General features: G+C 51.5%; 1 protein-coding gene across 1 annotated transcript; it reads left to right on the forward strand.

The window, feature by feature from the left end:
- The first annotated feature begins 13,231 nt into the window (after positions 1-13,231).
- LOC119182754 (ubiquitin-conjugating enzyme E2 Z) lies at positions 13,232-13,936 on the forward strand. The gene is made up of 2 exons (XM_075876612.1): positions 13,232-13,533; positions 13,600-13,936. Exons 1-2 carry the CDS (start codon positions 13,232-13,234, stop codon positions 13,934-13,936), a joined length of 639 nt encoding a protein of 212 aa, XP_075732727.1.
- The last annotated feature ends 3,410 nt before the right edge of the window (positions 13,937-17,346 follow it).

Consider the following 17,346-nt stretch of genomic DNA (forward strand, 5'->3'; position numbering starts at 1 on the left):
GAACTGATCATATAAACATCTGCAACTTTTCAACATATGTCCGTGCGTGGCCCGACTGCGGTGGTCTAGTGGCTAAGGCACTCGGCTGCTGACCCGCGGGTTGCGGGATCGAATCTCGGCCGTGTCGCCTGCAATTTTTAATGCAGGCAAAAATACTGTAGGCCCGTGTGCTCGGATTTCGGTGCACGTTAAATAACCCCAGGTGGTCGAAATTTTTGGAGCCCTCCACTTAGGCGTCTCTTATAATCATTTCGTCCTTTTGGGACGTTAAACCCCACCTATCAATCAATAAATCATAACACTGTTATGCACTCACTACTTTCTGGGCAGTGCTCTGTCGTCTTTCTTGCTGGGGTTCCTCCGAAAGACACTGACGCGTCTTCACGGACACCAGAGGCGTCCGTCAGAGACGCTGGACGCGTTCCTCAAACAGGCGCGCATCGAACAGTGGGCGGTGTTCTCCTCGTCATGCGCCTTAGCGCCCATTACAGGCCGGCGCATTTTAGCGTCGGAGGCTTCCTCGTCCACGTTCTGTACATACGTTGTAAATATAACTGTTTTGTTTCCTTTAGGCTGCCTTTTGTCTTGGCCCTGCCTGGATACTCCCTGCCCGGCGTTGGCCATCGCGACACGCTACCCAAGAAGAAGGGCGAGGCCTCCCTCTTCGTAAGAGCTGGTGGCAGTGGTGGGATGGCAGTGGACCTTGCAACTTGCGCCAGCTGAAACGTGAACAACGCAACGGAACCCATGGCTGCCACAAGGTGAGTGTCGAACGTTTGTGTGATTTGCCAGGCCTTGAGTTTAATTTTTAAGTTTGAAGCTGGCAGGTTTTCCTTGTCAATATTGAGCCCTCTTGCGTGATATTACTTGGCGATATTCGATAAAAAAAAAGATAGGGAGAGTAATTCACTATCTATGCTGATCAGATATCAATTCTCTACTCACGTCTGAATTATTATTCCTGTGCACGGAATTGAGAGTGTACGTGGAGAACGTCGTACGGAAGCCATGCATCATTCAGGCATTACTTCCCGCAGTAGTAGATGACGATGAGCTTTTAGAATCCTGGGAAATTGTTACACGGTAGGCAAACGAAAAAGAGAGGTGTGCCGCTGGAGAAAAGAGGAGTGCCGATGATGAAAGGAAGCTATTGCTTGAGCTCGAATTAAAGTGCTTAGATCTGGAAATGGTGAAAGCGAGGGCTACTGGCGCTGAAGCGCACGGCTTAGTCTCGGAGGCCCGAGAAAGTTTGAGCATGAAAGATCTAATGCAGCCGTTCCAAGTTAGAGATGAGATTTGAATGTTTCTTGTGAACTTTGAGAGGACACGCGATAGAATGGCATTTTTAAAAGCATCATGGCCGCAGCGCCTGCTAATTAGGTAGCAGATGCAATGGGGAGGCTCAGCGCAGAACAGTAAGAGGACTACGATGTTGTAAAATCGAGTCTCCTTAAGAGGTATCGCCTGTCTCTGGAGGCATTACGCCAGCGTTTACAGAAAGCTATACCAAGTTGAACAACAAGTCCTGCGTTACGAACAGGTACAGCTTGAAGCTCAACTTCGTGGAATGACTTAAAGCGCGGAAGTTTATGGAGACATGGCGAAACTTGTTGAGTGCCTCTGCCTAGGGGGGGCGCTGCGAGCGCTCGATGGTGACGGACGCACTCCACATCGCCTCCGTAGATTTTCTGCTATTTCTGCGGACATCCACCTTGGTACCCCTTAAACTTGGATTTATCGTCACCGCCAAGTTCTCCGCTTCGCCTAGACAACAACTTCGTCCAGGTGGGTCCAGTTTTGACAACTTGAGGGACGTCCTTCACTCCCGGCTACAACGCCGCCTCGCTAAGGGCTCTCAGCCCGGCGATGGCGGCCGCTAACGTGGTTACGGGCTATGATCCTACCTCAAGCCAAATGCTGTCCATGGAGATTTCATCCTCCGAAAACCCTATGCCATCAGAAGATGAATACCTCGACGACATGGTGAAACTGTGGCAACGCAAGCAAGCGAAATCGAAGTCTGCGTCTCAACAACAACGAGACGCCACGGCGGGCCACCATTCCCCAGCCTTGCAAGGAACGCCGGCGCGCCATCCCTCCGGCGGTGTGCCTACCTCTGCTCCGTCCTCGCAGCCAGCGAAGCAACGCAAGTGGCGTCCGCGTCAAACTCCTCGCCTCTCTCGCGACGACTACATCGTAGTGCTGAAACCTCGCGTTCCCTGCGAGCTACGCACATTTGTCCCGGCCGATCGCGCGGGCGATGCCATCCGCAGCTACCTCGGCGACCGGACTACCACGCAAATTCAAGTGTGGCCAATATGGGAACAGAACATCTTGGTCTGTAGCACCACCATTTTGCCTATGGCACAGCGACTCCTCGGGGACTTCCAGCTGCAAGTGGGGGATCAGCAGCTGCCCGTTCGAGGCCACGCCAAGGCACCAGGGGATACATGCAAGGGCGTCATCAATGTAAACCCTGCTGAAAGCCCGGAAAAGATAAAGTCTGAACTGTATTGGCCTCAAGGTACTATCCTTGCGGTCCGCAAACTCGGAGATTCCGCGGCGGCGGTGGTGACTTTCGAGGGCACGAAGTTACCCCGCTTCCTCTTCTACCACTGCGTGGCGACGTATATCCGCGCCTATAAGAAAACGGTCCCTGTATGCACCAAGTGCGGTACCATTGGTCATCGACCACCTCAGTGCCCTCACGCCGCTCCAACCCAGTGTGCCAAATGTGGGACCCCCGCACCTGCAGGTCTCAATGCCCACGACTGCCACCCCAAGTGCCTCCTCTGCCACGGCGCCCATGAGACTGGGACCAGTGGCTGCACGGCAAAATACCGAAAATATCGGAAACGCAAGCAGCCCTCAACATCTCCTCGAGGAACCACCTCATGTTCGTCACAGCCAGACAGCAGCACAAACCTGCATCATTCGGCTCCACCACTCCACGCCGACTCTCAAGCATTCCCACCGCTCGAAGCACCAGCGGCGGTACCTCAGGTGAGCAGTTGGGCAGGGAAAGCTGCTTCTAAGCCTCTCTCACCCCCTTCTGTCGATCCTCCTTCTCCAGAACTTGCGGCCCTTCGCCAGCAAGTTGCGGCACTTCAAAAGCAAAATTCTCTTTTAACTAAACAACTCGAACTCTTAAATAAGCGACTTCAACCCCAACAACAGTGTACTGCAAGGCCATCCGGTATTGCCTCCTTTGTCCAGGCGGCTACGCCAGCTACGTCCAAGCTTAGTCCTCGCGCTAAGTCCACTCCCATTAAACCGCCGGTTCAAGCAGCCATGTAAACTCCAGCACTCGGAACCGGTGCCACATCTACTCCAGAAGCTCTTGAGGCTCCTGGGGCACCTCAGGTTCTCTTGCCCGCTAACCAAACTCTCCCTAGCGAAGAGCACACCCCGTGCGTAGAGGAACGCCTCACGCGCGTCGAAGCTTCGATTAATCACCTCCTCACCAGCTTCTCGGTCCAACGCATAGTAGTAGAGGTTGCCCAGGCTATTCAAGTCTGGGCAATCACCCAGTTTCAACCCAAGGCATCGCGTTCCCGCTCCTGCTCGGTGAGCAGTGAGGGTACAGCTCCACGGCGTCGTCGTAAGGTGGCTACCACCACCCCGCCGTCGGACAATCCGGCCTCCGTGCCCCTCCCTGCCTCTGAGGATTCCGAGCAGGACATGGAGGACCAAATATAAAACCTAGGACAGTCACGATGGCTACCAATCGTACGTCCCGTTCAAACATTGCGTCTAAATTCGAGATCATACAGTGGAACCCTGGAGGCTTCGGGAACAGGCGAAAGCGTTCACATCTTTCCCTTTTCCTCAGCTCACTTGGCTCTCAGCCGGCCGTCTTGGCGCTCCAAGAATCTGGCCCTGCTCCATCCCTTTCTGGATACTGCTCCTATGTAGGCGGCACCACCACATGCCTCCTCGTGCATAAAGCTTACACGGCGATACAGATCGACCTCGATCTGGATCTTCCTTACGACTACTGCATGATATTAGTGCTGTCTCAGCGGAGGGGCCAACCATCAATACATATCTTAAAGGTGTACTGTCCCCCTCGCCTTGCGAGGGCTTCGTTTGCGCATCTCTTCCATCGGGCACTGCGTATAGCGGCCCGACAACCACTGGTGATTGTCGGGGACTTTAATGCCCCCAGCCCTCACTGGGGCTACCACTACGAGAAGGCCCGGGGCAGAGAGCTCAAGGAGCTCATTTCCTCGCTGAGCCTGACGCTTCTTACCGATCCGGCACAACCCACACGTTCCGGCAACTCGGTCACGCGAGACACATGCCCCGACCTCTCTCTCACCCGTCACATCCGCGATGCTACATGGGAAAATTTAGGCGAAAACCTAGGCAGCGATCACTTTTTACTCCGCATTTCATTCACGCCGCGGCAGAAAATGCGCCAACACTGGGGCCAAGCCCGTCTCACCGATTGGACTCAGTTCAGAATGCAACCATTCCCCGCCGGCCTCTCCTCGACCGAATATGCAGCGTGGGCATCATACGCTCTTCATATGAAACAAGCGAACACTCGCACCCTTGCAACCTCTAATTTGACTCCTGCAATCGATCCACACCTCCTACATCTTTGGCACGCTCGCCGCGGGCTCATAAGGCGCTGGAAACGCAACAAACTTAATCGGAAACTTCGCGCTCGCATTGAGGCGCTCACTGCAGAGGCGGCCGCATACTCCGCACAACTTTCCGATGCTAACTGGGCAGACACCTGTTCGAAGGCTGCAAACCAGATGAGCTCTAAGAGTGCGTGGCGACTCTTTAGAAGCCTTCTCGATCCCTCCACCACCAGGGGAGAAACGCAACGCCAGCTCCACCGTGTTCTGCATGCATTTCAGGGCACTACGGATGAACTCGCGCGAGAACTTTGTGACCGCTACATCTGCCGCACAATTGATCCCGCAGGCCCAGCATATACGTATTCCGGCGCCCCTAACACCGAGCTCGACGCCCCATACACGCTTTCTGATTTACGATTTGCACTCACGAAAATGCGACGGGGCACGGCCCCTGGACGCGACGGAATCACAGTATCGCTCCTGGCAAATCTTCCCGACCAAGCACACCTCTCGCTACTCCAGCTTATTAATTCGATATGGGACGGTTCTCCGCTTCCAACGGAATGGACCACATCGGTCGTGACATTCATTCCCAAATCGGCAAAGTCCGTTAGTATTGAGGCACTGAGACCCATCTCACTTACGTCTTGCGCAGGCAAACTCATGGAAACCATGGTTCGCGAACGCCTTTCAGCCTACTTGGAGGCCAGGAGCACCTTTGCCGACACGATGTTTGGCTTTCGCCCGCATCTGTCGGCGCAGGACGTCCTGCTCCAGCTTCAACACGATATCATAGAGCCGACTACTATGCGCCATAACGATAAAGCCGTGCTCGCTCTCGATCTCCGCGGGGCGTTCGACAACGTCAAACACAGCACTATACTCACTAACCTGTCTACCACAAACTGCGGGCAGAAGACTTTCAACTACATTCGCGCCTTTCTATCACATCGCACCGCCTTCATTCGCCTTAATTCTACCGAACACGGCCCGTACTTATTAGGCACGCGGGGTACACCTCAAGGGGCAGTCCTGTCTCCTCTGCTTTTTAACCTGGCGATGATGAACCTCCCCTCTCTTCTAAGCGAGGTCGAGGGAATACAACACGCACTATATGCGGACGATATCACAATTTGGACCAACACCGGCTCCTTAGCGCAAATCGAAGAACGCCTGCAAAAGGCTGCCCTTCTGGTGGACACCTACGCAGGTTCATGCGGCCTGGAGTGCTCTCCAGCTAAATCGGCTCTTCTTTCAGTCTCTCCGCTACCGCCGCCTCAAATTTTTCTTCCGTCCGGGCCCGTCCCGTCAGTGCAAAATATTCGGGTTCTTGGCCTTCACCTCACATCGTCCTTGGATCCAAAGGGCACAATATCCGGCCTCAGACGCACCAGCGAACAGGTGAGCCGCATAATACGGCGAGTGTCTACCAAGCGCGACGGCCTCCGCGGGTCTCAGTCCCTCCGATTGGCCCACGCGTTTGTGACCAGTCGCGTCCTCTACGCCTTGCCTTACCTTCGCCTGCGTCGTCGACACGAGCACCAGCTGGACGTCCTTCTTCGTTCAGTATACAAACGCGCTCTGGACCTACCTATTGCAACTTCCAACAGCCGATTCACGGCTCTGGGGGTACACAACACCTTTGCAGAGATGCGCGAAGCTCATCGCGTTAACCAAATCAATCGACTGTCGCAGACGCCTTCAGGGCGCCGTCTTCTACACAGACTTGGCCTTAACCCGATATCTGACCAAGACCCTATGCAGCCGATACCAGAGCTCTGGCGTCAAAAGCTATGGGTGGAACCTCTACCCCGTAATATGAACCCTGACCTCCATCCTGGCCGTAGGCTAGCACGCGCCGCGGCCCTTCATACGCGACACTCCGATCGTCCTGGTGTTTTCTACGTGGACGTCTCGGGTCCCTCCCCCTCGGGTCACTTCACGGCTGCCGTGATTACAGAGGGCAAACACGTAGATGGCCTCTCCTTTCGAGCCGACACAGTAACGCACGCTGAAGAGGTTGCCATAGCTTTGGCCGCCTCTCACCCTGGCTCACGCACCATCCTGACGGACTCGCGCTCGGCCTGTTCTCAGTACCTTCAGGGTTCCATTGCTCCGCTGGCGGCTAGCCTACTACAGGCAGCCTCTTGGCGCTTTAACCCTCATCCCATTCGTATAGTGTGGACCCCAGGCCACTCGGGCCTGCCCGGCAACGAGGCGGCAAATGCCGCTGCCCGCGCTTCTTCTGTCCGGGCCGTTGCCCCTCCATGTCCCGAGACGGAATCTGGCAATACCAACCTGACGCGCTTTCGCGAAATTTTGGCTTATTACCGGGCTTCGCGCCGCCTCTACCCGGACCCCGCACGCGGTTTGGAGAAAGCGGACGAACGACTGCTACGCCGCCTGCAGACGAACACTTTTATCAGTCCGGCGGTCGCCAGGCACTTTTTGCCGGAAATCAATGGCACCTGCTCGACCTGTCATGTGCTCGCCGACACATATCACGTCGTAGCATCGTGCCCAGTTAATCCCGTCCCTTTCTCATCCCCTTTTCCTATCCCAACTAGAGAGGCTTGGGAGGAGCACCTGCTCGGCTGCTCTACCTTGGCTGCACAACGCTCCTTGGTGGAGCGCGCACGGGCAGCTTCCAGCTCCACTGGCGTCCCGGAATAGGGTCTTGCCACTTTAGCACGCCGATGGGCCACGTCGGCACTCTCTAGTAAACTTTTTCTGAAATAAATGTTTTTTACCACCACCACCACCTCTGCCTAGAGCTATCTTCCAGCACGATTTCCGACCCGATGCGCTTATTATTCACCGACAGGCCCGACATGACATCAGTTGAAAAGGCTGTGGAGCTCACTGAAGAATACACGTCGCGTCATGCATCACACGAACTAAAGGGCGCACCCACGACGCGTTTCCGAATTGGGCCGCGGAGAATAATTCCACAAAGTTTTCAAACGTGATGGCAACGTAAAGGGCGCAGGGTCAGAAAAGGAGGTCGATCAGACGCTACCTAAATTACCGGTTAAAGACGAGAACAAGCACTTTGAAGCGCAGACGCTGATAACGTGCTATAGGTGTCGTCAACCAGATCACCTTGCATCAGGTTGCCGAAATCAGCGTCTGGTGTTATCGTATGTGCGAGCCGACACAGAGAACGTGATTCTACTTAAACAGTTTATGAAGTTACTCGTAAATAATGAAAATCAATGCAGGGTAGTCTAGATTCCGCAGCCACCATGGATGTCGTTCATCCATCTTAAGTCAGCGCCAAAGAATTCACTGGCGTGTGTGCGTGGGTACGACAGGTGCTGCAGGAAGATAGCGTTTGTCTAGCTCTTTCGTGCGTCCATATTGAAGGGCCCTTTAGAGTGTTCACTGATGAGTCTGCAGTTTCAGCCAGACTCCCACCTAAGAATTCCTACCTCTCTTTAATTAAATCCGAGATGAAACTTCGAGAACTGAGAGCTAGCTTCGAACACTGGCACGGCGGCGCACATACCCCTTTAAAAGCTCGAGAAAGTGCCAGGAATCGGAGTTGCGATTCGCCTCGCTTGAAAGACGCATGAGACGCAGCTGCACGCGGATAGCCCGACACCAGAAAACGCTGCCGAGCTAGACGCTTGGACTGTTGTTTGAGCAGGTGCTGAGTCCACAGGTGATAAATCTTACTTTATTCCACCTATATCTAGAAAGGCGAGGCATTGTCATCGATGAATTAGGAAAGAAAAAATATATGAGGCCAAAACGTACTTTGCTTCATCCTTGCATTGTAGCCATTGGAAGTCGCTGCTTCGAGTAAGAAGATTGCCTGAATGTATTGTGAATGTATTGTGTGAAGGTATTTGAAAATCGCAGTTGGTTCAAAAAAAGGTGCTTTTCTTTGAAATTTGAGAATAGATATTTTGGTAGATGTGTTCGACAGTGACTTTTCGTCCCTCTCACCTGCCAACTTTATTGGTCATTTGAAGTTGAGCCTGGCAGGTCTTAGGGTGAATTGTGTAGCTTTTGCGGGTTGATTTCACAACGGCGTCTCCAGTGAAGCTACCAGAAAGATCTCACTTCTGCTGAAAACAAGCCTGGAGGTGAGAACCACTCCCAGCTCCAACGAGTCACAAGGGAAGCCAACCGTGCAGCGGCGTGCCTTGTGTTCTGTATGTTTTGTGTTCTCTCACCTTTGGGCCCTGTTCAGGACAAGTGAGCTGGGGCCGACGATACGGAGTCATCAAAAGCATCCACAAGAGCTACACTTCAGGCTGCGGAACAGCAGTCCTCTGGACAGTGGCTGTAGACCATTGTTCACCAGGTCATCGCCACCCCAGCAGACATGCCATAAAGTAACATATGTTTAGTGTGTTACTCTATGGAGATGCTGTTATGAACTCACTACGTGCTGGGTAGTGCTTTCTCGCCTCCCTTGCTGGGGTTCACCCAAGATACACTGACGCATCAATCACGGGCACCGGAGGCGTCCGTCAGAGACGCTGGACGCGTCCCTCAAGACTTGCGCGCGTCCAACAGCAGCCAGTGCCTTCCTCCTCAAGCACCTCGGCGCCTATAAAAGGCCGGCGCATTTTATCGTCGGAAGCTTTCTCGTTCGCGTTCTGTACATACGTTGTAAACATAACAGTTTTGTTTCCCTCAGGCTGGCTTTTGCCTTGACCCTGCCTGCATACTCCCTGCCCAGCGTTGGCCCTGGCGAAACGCTACCCAAGAAGACCGGCGAGGCCTTACTCTTCATAACCATACGTAAGGTACCTGAAATTGGCCAAATTTAGGGAATGGACGACGACATAACCGAGTGATCGCGAAGCGTTTACAACGCGCCGGGTAATACATCTTGCATGCAGACTGCAGAATGCCAATATTTCATAGCCGAGCTGACAGCTACTGCTGGCATGTCATCGATCCAAAACGTCTGCTCGAGAGATCTTGCATACCGCAGCACCATTAGCCAAACAAGACGCACGTGGTGCACACTAATTCCTAGCACGTATACGCGATTCGACGATTCCGCTATCCTTGCAACAATTCCAAAACGATGCGATATGCTCCAAAGAATAATTCGCGCGTGTTTCCAAGAATCACAGCGAAACAGCTGGATTTCGTCGTCAGTGACACAGGACGCACGCTTGCGGCGACTTTGGGCATTTACTGTGAGCAGATGGAAGCAGAAAATGCGGTAGCTTCTTCTATAGCGACGCCTTTTGTTTGCTTTTAACACACGATTTTATGAAGAAATGTCCACCTCGATGAATCAGTCGCTAAGGTTCTCGGCTGCCGACCTGAAGATTGCTGACTGGATCCTGGACACGGTTATCGGATTTCAATGGAGGTGAATCACTAAAGGCCCGTGTACTTTGCGATCTTCTCGCACACAGTTCATTTTCAACCGGATAAAGTACAGAGATTGACTACTTGATCGATTCGCCGTATATTAGTTAATTACTGAACAATCGGGCACATGACATTATTGTCTGGCTAGGAAACATTTAGATATTTGATCGGTAGCTTCGCGCAGCTTCTTTTTTCTAAATAACGCTGTCGTCATATTGTCATATCACTTACTTCCACAACATTAGGATGAAGCGCCGAGGCTCATGTTCAATTCCCGACTATAACTGCAAGGGAAGGGATATTGATTGATTGATATGTGGGGTTTGACGTCCCGAAGGCACATATGATTACGTTAGACGCCGTAGTGGAGGGCTCCAGAAAGTTTAATGACCCATGGTCAAAATTTCCGCACATGGACATACAGCACTTCCGCCTCCATCAGAAATGCAGCCGCCGCAGCTGGAATTTGATCCCGCGACCTGCGTGTCAACAGCCGAGCAACTCAGCTACTAGACCACCTCGGAGGGGCGAGGGAGAGGGTATGAAGATAATGATACACCTGCTGTTTTATACACGGCTCGCACCCTCCATGGCTTGTTTGTCAGAATGATCGATTGCATTCATTGACGGAGAATTCTCAAAATGCGGGCTCTCCATGTCAATGCCATGCTACTATGAATTCCGGCGGCACACCGCCGATCAATGATAGCTGATATTGATTGATACGTTAGGTCTAATGTCCCAAAACATCTATATGATTATGAGAGACGCCGTAGTGGAGGCTCCGGCAATTTCGACCACCGGAGTTCTTTAACGTGCACCCAAATCTAAGTACACGGGCCTACAGCATTTCCGCCTCCATCGGAAATGCAGCCGCCGCACTCGAGATTTGATTCCGCGACCTGCGGGTCAGCAGCCGAGTACCTTAGCCACGAGACCACCGCGATGGGGCAAATGATAGCTGTAGTAAAGACGTTCCCGTTAGACTCAGATAGAACGAATGGCTAGCGGCCTGTCAAATCGATCAACGCAATGGTGCGTGACGTACAACAGTGAGGGCGGGAGACGGAGTTACGCGTTAATGTTCGGGAGAGGATGACGAATTATGCACATGAAATGGTGCATTATTCGGAAACCACATGCGGGAGACAGAATGCCGGGTCACGGTGTCGCATCGATTGAAACGTGACATTGAAGTCTGATTGATTATACGTGTTCCCACCCCATGATCATGAGCGAAACGTCGAGTCATACCGTATGACGCATATCCACACCACGTGACTACAAGCGTGATCCACATGACTACCGATTGAACTTTAACTCTGTAATTGGAATGAGTTCAATTTTTTAGTCATGCGATATTGTATGCTTGTATTTGTTTAGTTTGTTTGCTTGCTGGATAGTCATTTGTTTGCTGGTTATTTCGAATGACCGACCAACCAACCAATTGATTGATTGATTGATTGATTGATTGATTGATTGAATGTTTGATTGATTGATTGATTCATGTGCATGTCACATCCCTACGGCAAGGCTCCAGCAGGTCACCGCTACATAATCGCAACAGGCAATGACAGTTGTCAATTTGGTTTCTTATATTTAACTGCAGAGTTGTTTAGGATATAGGTTATTGCAGCGTGTGCCTCTTCTGCGCTTTTACTTAGCAGTTATCTGCTGATGAAAGCGGGAGGCCCGAAACTTTTCCGATGCAGTGAAGATGAAGAACTTGTTCATAACTTGAAGGTCTGGTGAGCGCTAATTCCTTCCCCGGTGCACAAAATATGAGGAACTTGTATATCACTACAATATCCCGTGAGGGCAAAACTGATACACTGGTGCAGTGAATATAAAAAAAAACTTTTCCATAACTGGAATGGCTGGTGAAGGCCTAAGTCACGCGTTTTCCGGCAGAAGCTGCCCGGCAGGACCATCAACTGGAATTTGATAACCGAAGGCTTGCAGCCAAGTCGGAGAGCAGAAGATGCAGACGCTCAAGTGAAACAAGCTGAGGTTTCGCGCCAATGGCTTGTACTGAATTCCGACTTTACAATGAGGCGAGATAATGCACGACACCATTATTATTGGGAATTCCGGGCGATGTCACTGTCTTGAGGCCGCGAACACTGGTCAAACAGTCAAGACCGTGGAAATGTTGGTGTAGAACAAAGTCACAGAATGAAATAATTGATTATTTTTAACGTCGCAAAGCCACATTATTATTGTGAGAGACGCTGTTGGGGAGGGCTCCGTAAATTTTGATCACCTGGGTTTCTTTAACGTGGACCCTAATCTGAGCACACTGGCCTACAGCAGAGAATGAAATAGTATTATGATACCACCAGCTCCACTGCTTAATTAGTCTGCGCGATCTTCAGTCAGTGAAGCTGCTTCAATATATCTTTTAGGGGCACCTGACATTTTGCCAACTGTCTACATTTTTCGTCTATGATTCAAAACCTCGTGACGCGCTCACATTTACAAGTATGAATCTCTCTCAACTCGTAGAAAAAGTATTATATATTTACACTGCAGACAATATTGAAGTCTCACAAGTTTTTTCTCTTCATCCTCTTGCGGAACTTCCTGTACTCAGCCAAGGCTGGAAATAACTATGGAACAAAATTCCTTTTTCTCCTAATTTTCAACCGTATTTCACTTATTCTGATGATAAGCATCAATATGATTCTTGAATACCGATGTAAATTACCCTTCTGAAATGGCCGATATATGTAGGAAATCAGAAAGACGTTCCTTCAAATGGCATTTTCCCTCACCAGCCACCTACCCGAAGTTAGGAGTTTCAATTTTTGTAAGAAAGCACCTTGATAGTAATGATGATATTGGGGTCCTTCTATGGCTCATACCCACTCGGGGAAAATTGGCCAATAAATGATTATTTGAATTTTTTTCATCTTTAAGATAGTAATACTAATAACGAGGTAAAGAACGAATGTACCTGAAAACAGAAAGAGTGCGCACAATAATTGCTTTTGTCATTCACACCATACAGTATATTTCAATTAACCGAACGACTTACTTAATTTTTTCGATTCACCATCTTCGTTGCAGCACCTTAAATGTCGACGTGTAATATAGCAAAAGAAGGATAACGAAGATTTCATGCGCTTCGTGGAGAAACACGCGCGTTGCCGGTGAAAGAGGCTCGAGCTCCGTCAACGGCATATTGCCAGAAGCTTCGGTACGTAACATCACGGTCTGAACAGAAGCAATCCCGCGTGCTGAAGAACGTCAGAACGCCGTCGTTGCACTGTCTGCACCAGGTCAGGCATCCCGGCATGGACATCTACGCTCTGCTCATTCCCGGAGTCATCATCGTACCGGATGAGAGGGACGTGACCAGAATCCACGGCATATTACTGGGGCCTGTGGGCACGCCTTATGAATGTGGCTTCTTCCGGTTTGTTCTCAAGTGCCCACCCCCCTTCCCGGCTAAGCAACCTCTCGTCGAGCTTCCGACTACCGACGAAGGACGAGTACGGTTCACGCCGAACCTCAATGAAGACGGCATGATATGCCTCTATCTGCTGGAGACGTGGTCGGGACCAATGTGGAACTCTTCTGAGCACAACCTGAGGACGTTGATCATCGCCCTGCAATCGATCGTGACGGACGACCCCTAGCACAACGTCCGGGCTCTGGTCAGGGGCCGACTGGACGAGGGTGGAGCAGTTAACGACTACCTGCACCATGAGACCCTCAGGGTGGCCGTGTGCGATGAGGTCGAGGACGCCCTGGATCCAGGCTCGTCGTACTCGCCCGAGCTCAGGAAATTCGTCCTTATGACGTTCCTGAAGTCCTACAAGGCGCATTTGCGCACTGTACGGCTCCATATGCGACGCATGGTTCGGGAAGGGAGCGATCCGTTCGGAGACCGCACGACCAGGTGCGATTATGACTTCGATTTGATCCGACTGGAGTGCTTGTACGAGAGTTTGTTGGAGCTCAGCGAGAGTACATCCTTCGACAGCGCAGTCGATTGAGTGGTCTACTTGAGGGTTCATCTGCGTGACATTTCGCGTTGGAATAAACTTGTTCCTGTTTTTTATTGTTCTGATGCCCTGTCTTTGTTTGTCAGTATAGTTACCTGGAGCTGCCGCGCGCGGCGCATACAGATTATATTTACGGGAAGCTGCTCTTCGCTGCACATTACAGATCAATGTCCTAATGTTTTCATACCTGTTCTCCGCAGATTTGCGGGGCCAAAAAAAAGGGGGCTGGGAGACTCGTCACATAGCATTTTGCTTGTTAGCGGATGTATGCAATTGTAAATTTTCTATCGTCGTATACATCAGCATATCTTCATCTATATATATAGCCGTCTACGTCTGAGCGCTGTTGTGACGGCCTCCTTCAGTTTGGGTAGACAAATTTTATGGGTAAATATTGTTACGTGAGTAACGAGACAAAGTATTGCGAATATATTCGAAAAATATATTTGCAAGAGCGGTTGCAGCACTGGCTAGTCTGGCTCCGAGCTCGAGCAGCCAGCGAGCCTCATCTTCTTCGTCGGGCGCACACGCGCATTCGCACTATGGTTTGTGGCAGCCTACAGGTAGCATATAACCCCCGTCGGCAAAGGCGCCGTCTCGGCGCATCTAGATGTCAAGATCATTGGGCGAGTGGTACTGCTTCAGGCGTGCGACGTGTACGATGTCGCTGGCCCTAGGGGTGGATGAAGACGGCGAGGCAGCAGGAGTGATTTCATAAGTGACGGGAGTCACCTCACGAAGCACTCTGTAGGGCCCTGTGTACCGAGAGAGCAGCTTGTCAGACAGGCCAACGTGCCTGGTCGGAGACCACAGCAGAACCAACGAACCGGGCGAAAAGTGCACATCGCGGTGTCGTTGGTCGTACCGACGCCGTTGGTTTGCTTGGGAGGTCAGAAGGCGAGCACGAGCGGTTTCGCGTGCGTGGGCGGCCCGGCTGATGGCGTCCAGAGCATATTGTGAAGCTGGAGCTGCTGGTAACGGAATCGTCGTATCGAGGGGTAATGTGGGTTCGCGGCCGAACAGCAAGAAAAAAGGGGAGTAACCAGCCGTGTCGTGGCGCGAAGAATTGTAGGCAAATGTCACGTATGGTAAAGCGATGTCCCAGTCAGAGTGATCTGAGGAAACGTACTTTGCAAGCATGTCAGTTAGGGTTCGGTTCAGGCGTTCTGTGAGGCCATTTGTTTGCGGATGGTACGACGTAGTGAGCTTGTGGCGTGTTGCACAAGAGCGTAGAATGTCCGCTATGACTTTTGATAGAAATGTGCGGCCTCGGTCCGTGAGCAGCTGGCGTGGAGCACCATGTTGCAAGATCACGTCGTGTAGAAGAAAATCGGCGACGTCAGTGGCGCAACTTGTTGAAAGGGCGCGTGTGATTGCGTAGCGTGTGGCGTAGTCTGTGGCCACAGCTATCCACCTGTTGCCAGCAGAAGACAGAGGAAAAGGGCCGAGTAAGTCCAAGCCGACGCGAAAGAAAGGTTCAGTAGAAATATCGAGTGGTTGAAGGCGCCCAGCCGGAAGCGTCGATGGTGTTTTGCGGCGCTGACATTCCTCACACGCCGCGACGTATCTTCTGACGGACCGTGCCAGACCTGGCCAATAGAAGCGACGGCGAATCCGGTCGTATGTGCGGGACACACCCAGGTGACCGGCAGTAGGAACGTCATGAAGTTCGTGGAGTACAGCCAAGCGGAGGTGTTTGGGTATGGCAAGCAGCAGAGATGGGCCGTCTGGATGGAAGTTATGCCGGTATAATGTGCCATTCTGGAGTACGAACGAGCGATAGGATCGGTTCGATGGGGAGGAGTCGAGGCGCTCAATGATAGCTCGTAGGGCTGCATCACGGCGTTGCTCGTCGGCTATGTGGTTCAGTTGAGAAACGGAGCACACGCAGGCGTCGTTGTCAGGTATGGTGGCCGATGGGTCAACTGGATAGCGAGAAAGGCAATCGGCGTCCTGGTGCAGGCGTCCAGACTTGTATATCACAGAAAAGGTGTATTCTTGCAGTCGCAGAGCCCAGCGACCAAGTCGACCTGTAGGATCTCTTAAGGATGAAAGCCAGCAGAGCGCGTGGTGGTCGGTGACGACGGAAAAGTGAGTGCCATATAAATATGGACGGAATTTTGAGACCGCCCAGACAAGAGCAAGGCATTCTCGCTCTGTGATCGAATAGTTACGCTCTGCAGGTGTAAGGAGGCGGCTAGCATACGCGATAACGCGGTCGTGTCCCTGTTGGCATTGGGCGAGAACGGCTCCGATACCGTGACCACTGGCATCAGTTCGGACCTCAGTTCGGGCAGATGGGTCAAAGTGGGCGAGGATAGGGGGCGTCGTCAAAAGTGTTCTGAGGTGAGAGAAGGCGGCAGCTTGAGTGGACCCCCACGAAAATGGAACGCCTTTCTTCAAAAGATCGGTAAGTGGTTGGGCGATTGCCGCAAAATCTTTCACGAACCGCCTAAAGTATGACGTATGACGAATGACGAATATGTCAGGATGGTCATGACATGAATAATGTGAAAATCCCGTCGTGTATTGCGTCGTCCATAGGTAGGAAAAACTTGCGGAGCACACTCAGATTCACTCTTGAGATTTATTTTGAGTTATGTACAACGGTCTCTCGATCCCGCCTTTGGTGTGGCCCGCCGAATCTCCTTCCCGCCTCTGATAGCGCTAGTTTGCTTTCAACTCACCGCATCAGCTGTGGCACTGGCTATCGGCGACATATAGCGACACAGGTGTTTCTCCCAAATATCTTTTCAGCTACAGCCAGCAATCTGATTGATTGATTGATTGATTAATTGATATGTAGGGTTGGCGCCTTAAAACCGCCATATTATTTTGAGAGACGCCGTAGAACTATCTGCGCTGGTATTTTAACGCCTTTTCTCATCAGTGCTTTGTCAGCCTCTCATGAATAGGCTGCATCACTGTAGCTGGATTAGGGGCCGATGACAGAGTGATACGTATTAGAGAAAGGAATATGACGAACACAGGAAAGAAGACTACCCGGATGCGGCGGTTGATGTTCGTGTATTGTGCGATGTCACTGCACGTTAAACAACTCCAGATGGTTGAAAATTTCCTGAGCCCTCTCCTTCGGCATGGCTCATTATTGTCTCTTAATTTTAGCACCTAAACCCCAGATATTGTTAATATTAAGAATGATGCTCCTCGGTGGGACAGCGCTCGGCAGATTGTAGTGGGTTCGATCCCGGCCTCTGCGGTCGTATTTCGATGGAGGCGAAATCGTAGATGCTCGTGTACTTTGCAAAGTCAGTGCACGGGAAAGAACACCAGTTGGGCGAGATCTCCGCAGCCCTCCACAAAGGCGTCCTTAATTATCATATCGGGGTTTTGGGTTGTAAAACCCCACAAATTATTATAATATTACTAAGAACGAAGGT

The sequence above is a fragment of the Rhipicephalus microplus genome, chromosome X (genome assembly GCF_043290135.1).
Source record: "Rhipicephalus microplus isolate Deutch F79 chromosome X, USDA_Rmic, whole genome shotgun sequence".
In the NCBI taxonomy this organism is placed as follows: Eukaryota; Metazoa; Arthropoda; class Arachnida; order Ixodida; family Ixodidae; genus Rhipicephalus; species Rhipicephalus microplus.

What these genes read in the sequence shown, in the direction of transcription:
- LOC119182754 (XM_075876612.1), top strand. Translation starts at nt 13,232, where the DNA reads ATGGACATCTACGCTCTGCTCATTCCCGGAGTCATCATCGTACCGGAT. An exon ending in TCTGAGCACAACCTGAGGAC is followed by an intron (nt 13,534 to 13,599) that starts GTTGATCATCGC and finishes GGCTCTGGTCAG; the next exon opens with GGGCCGACTGGACGAGGGTG.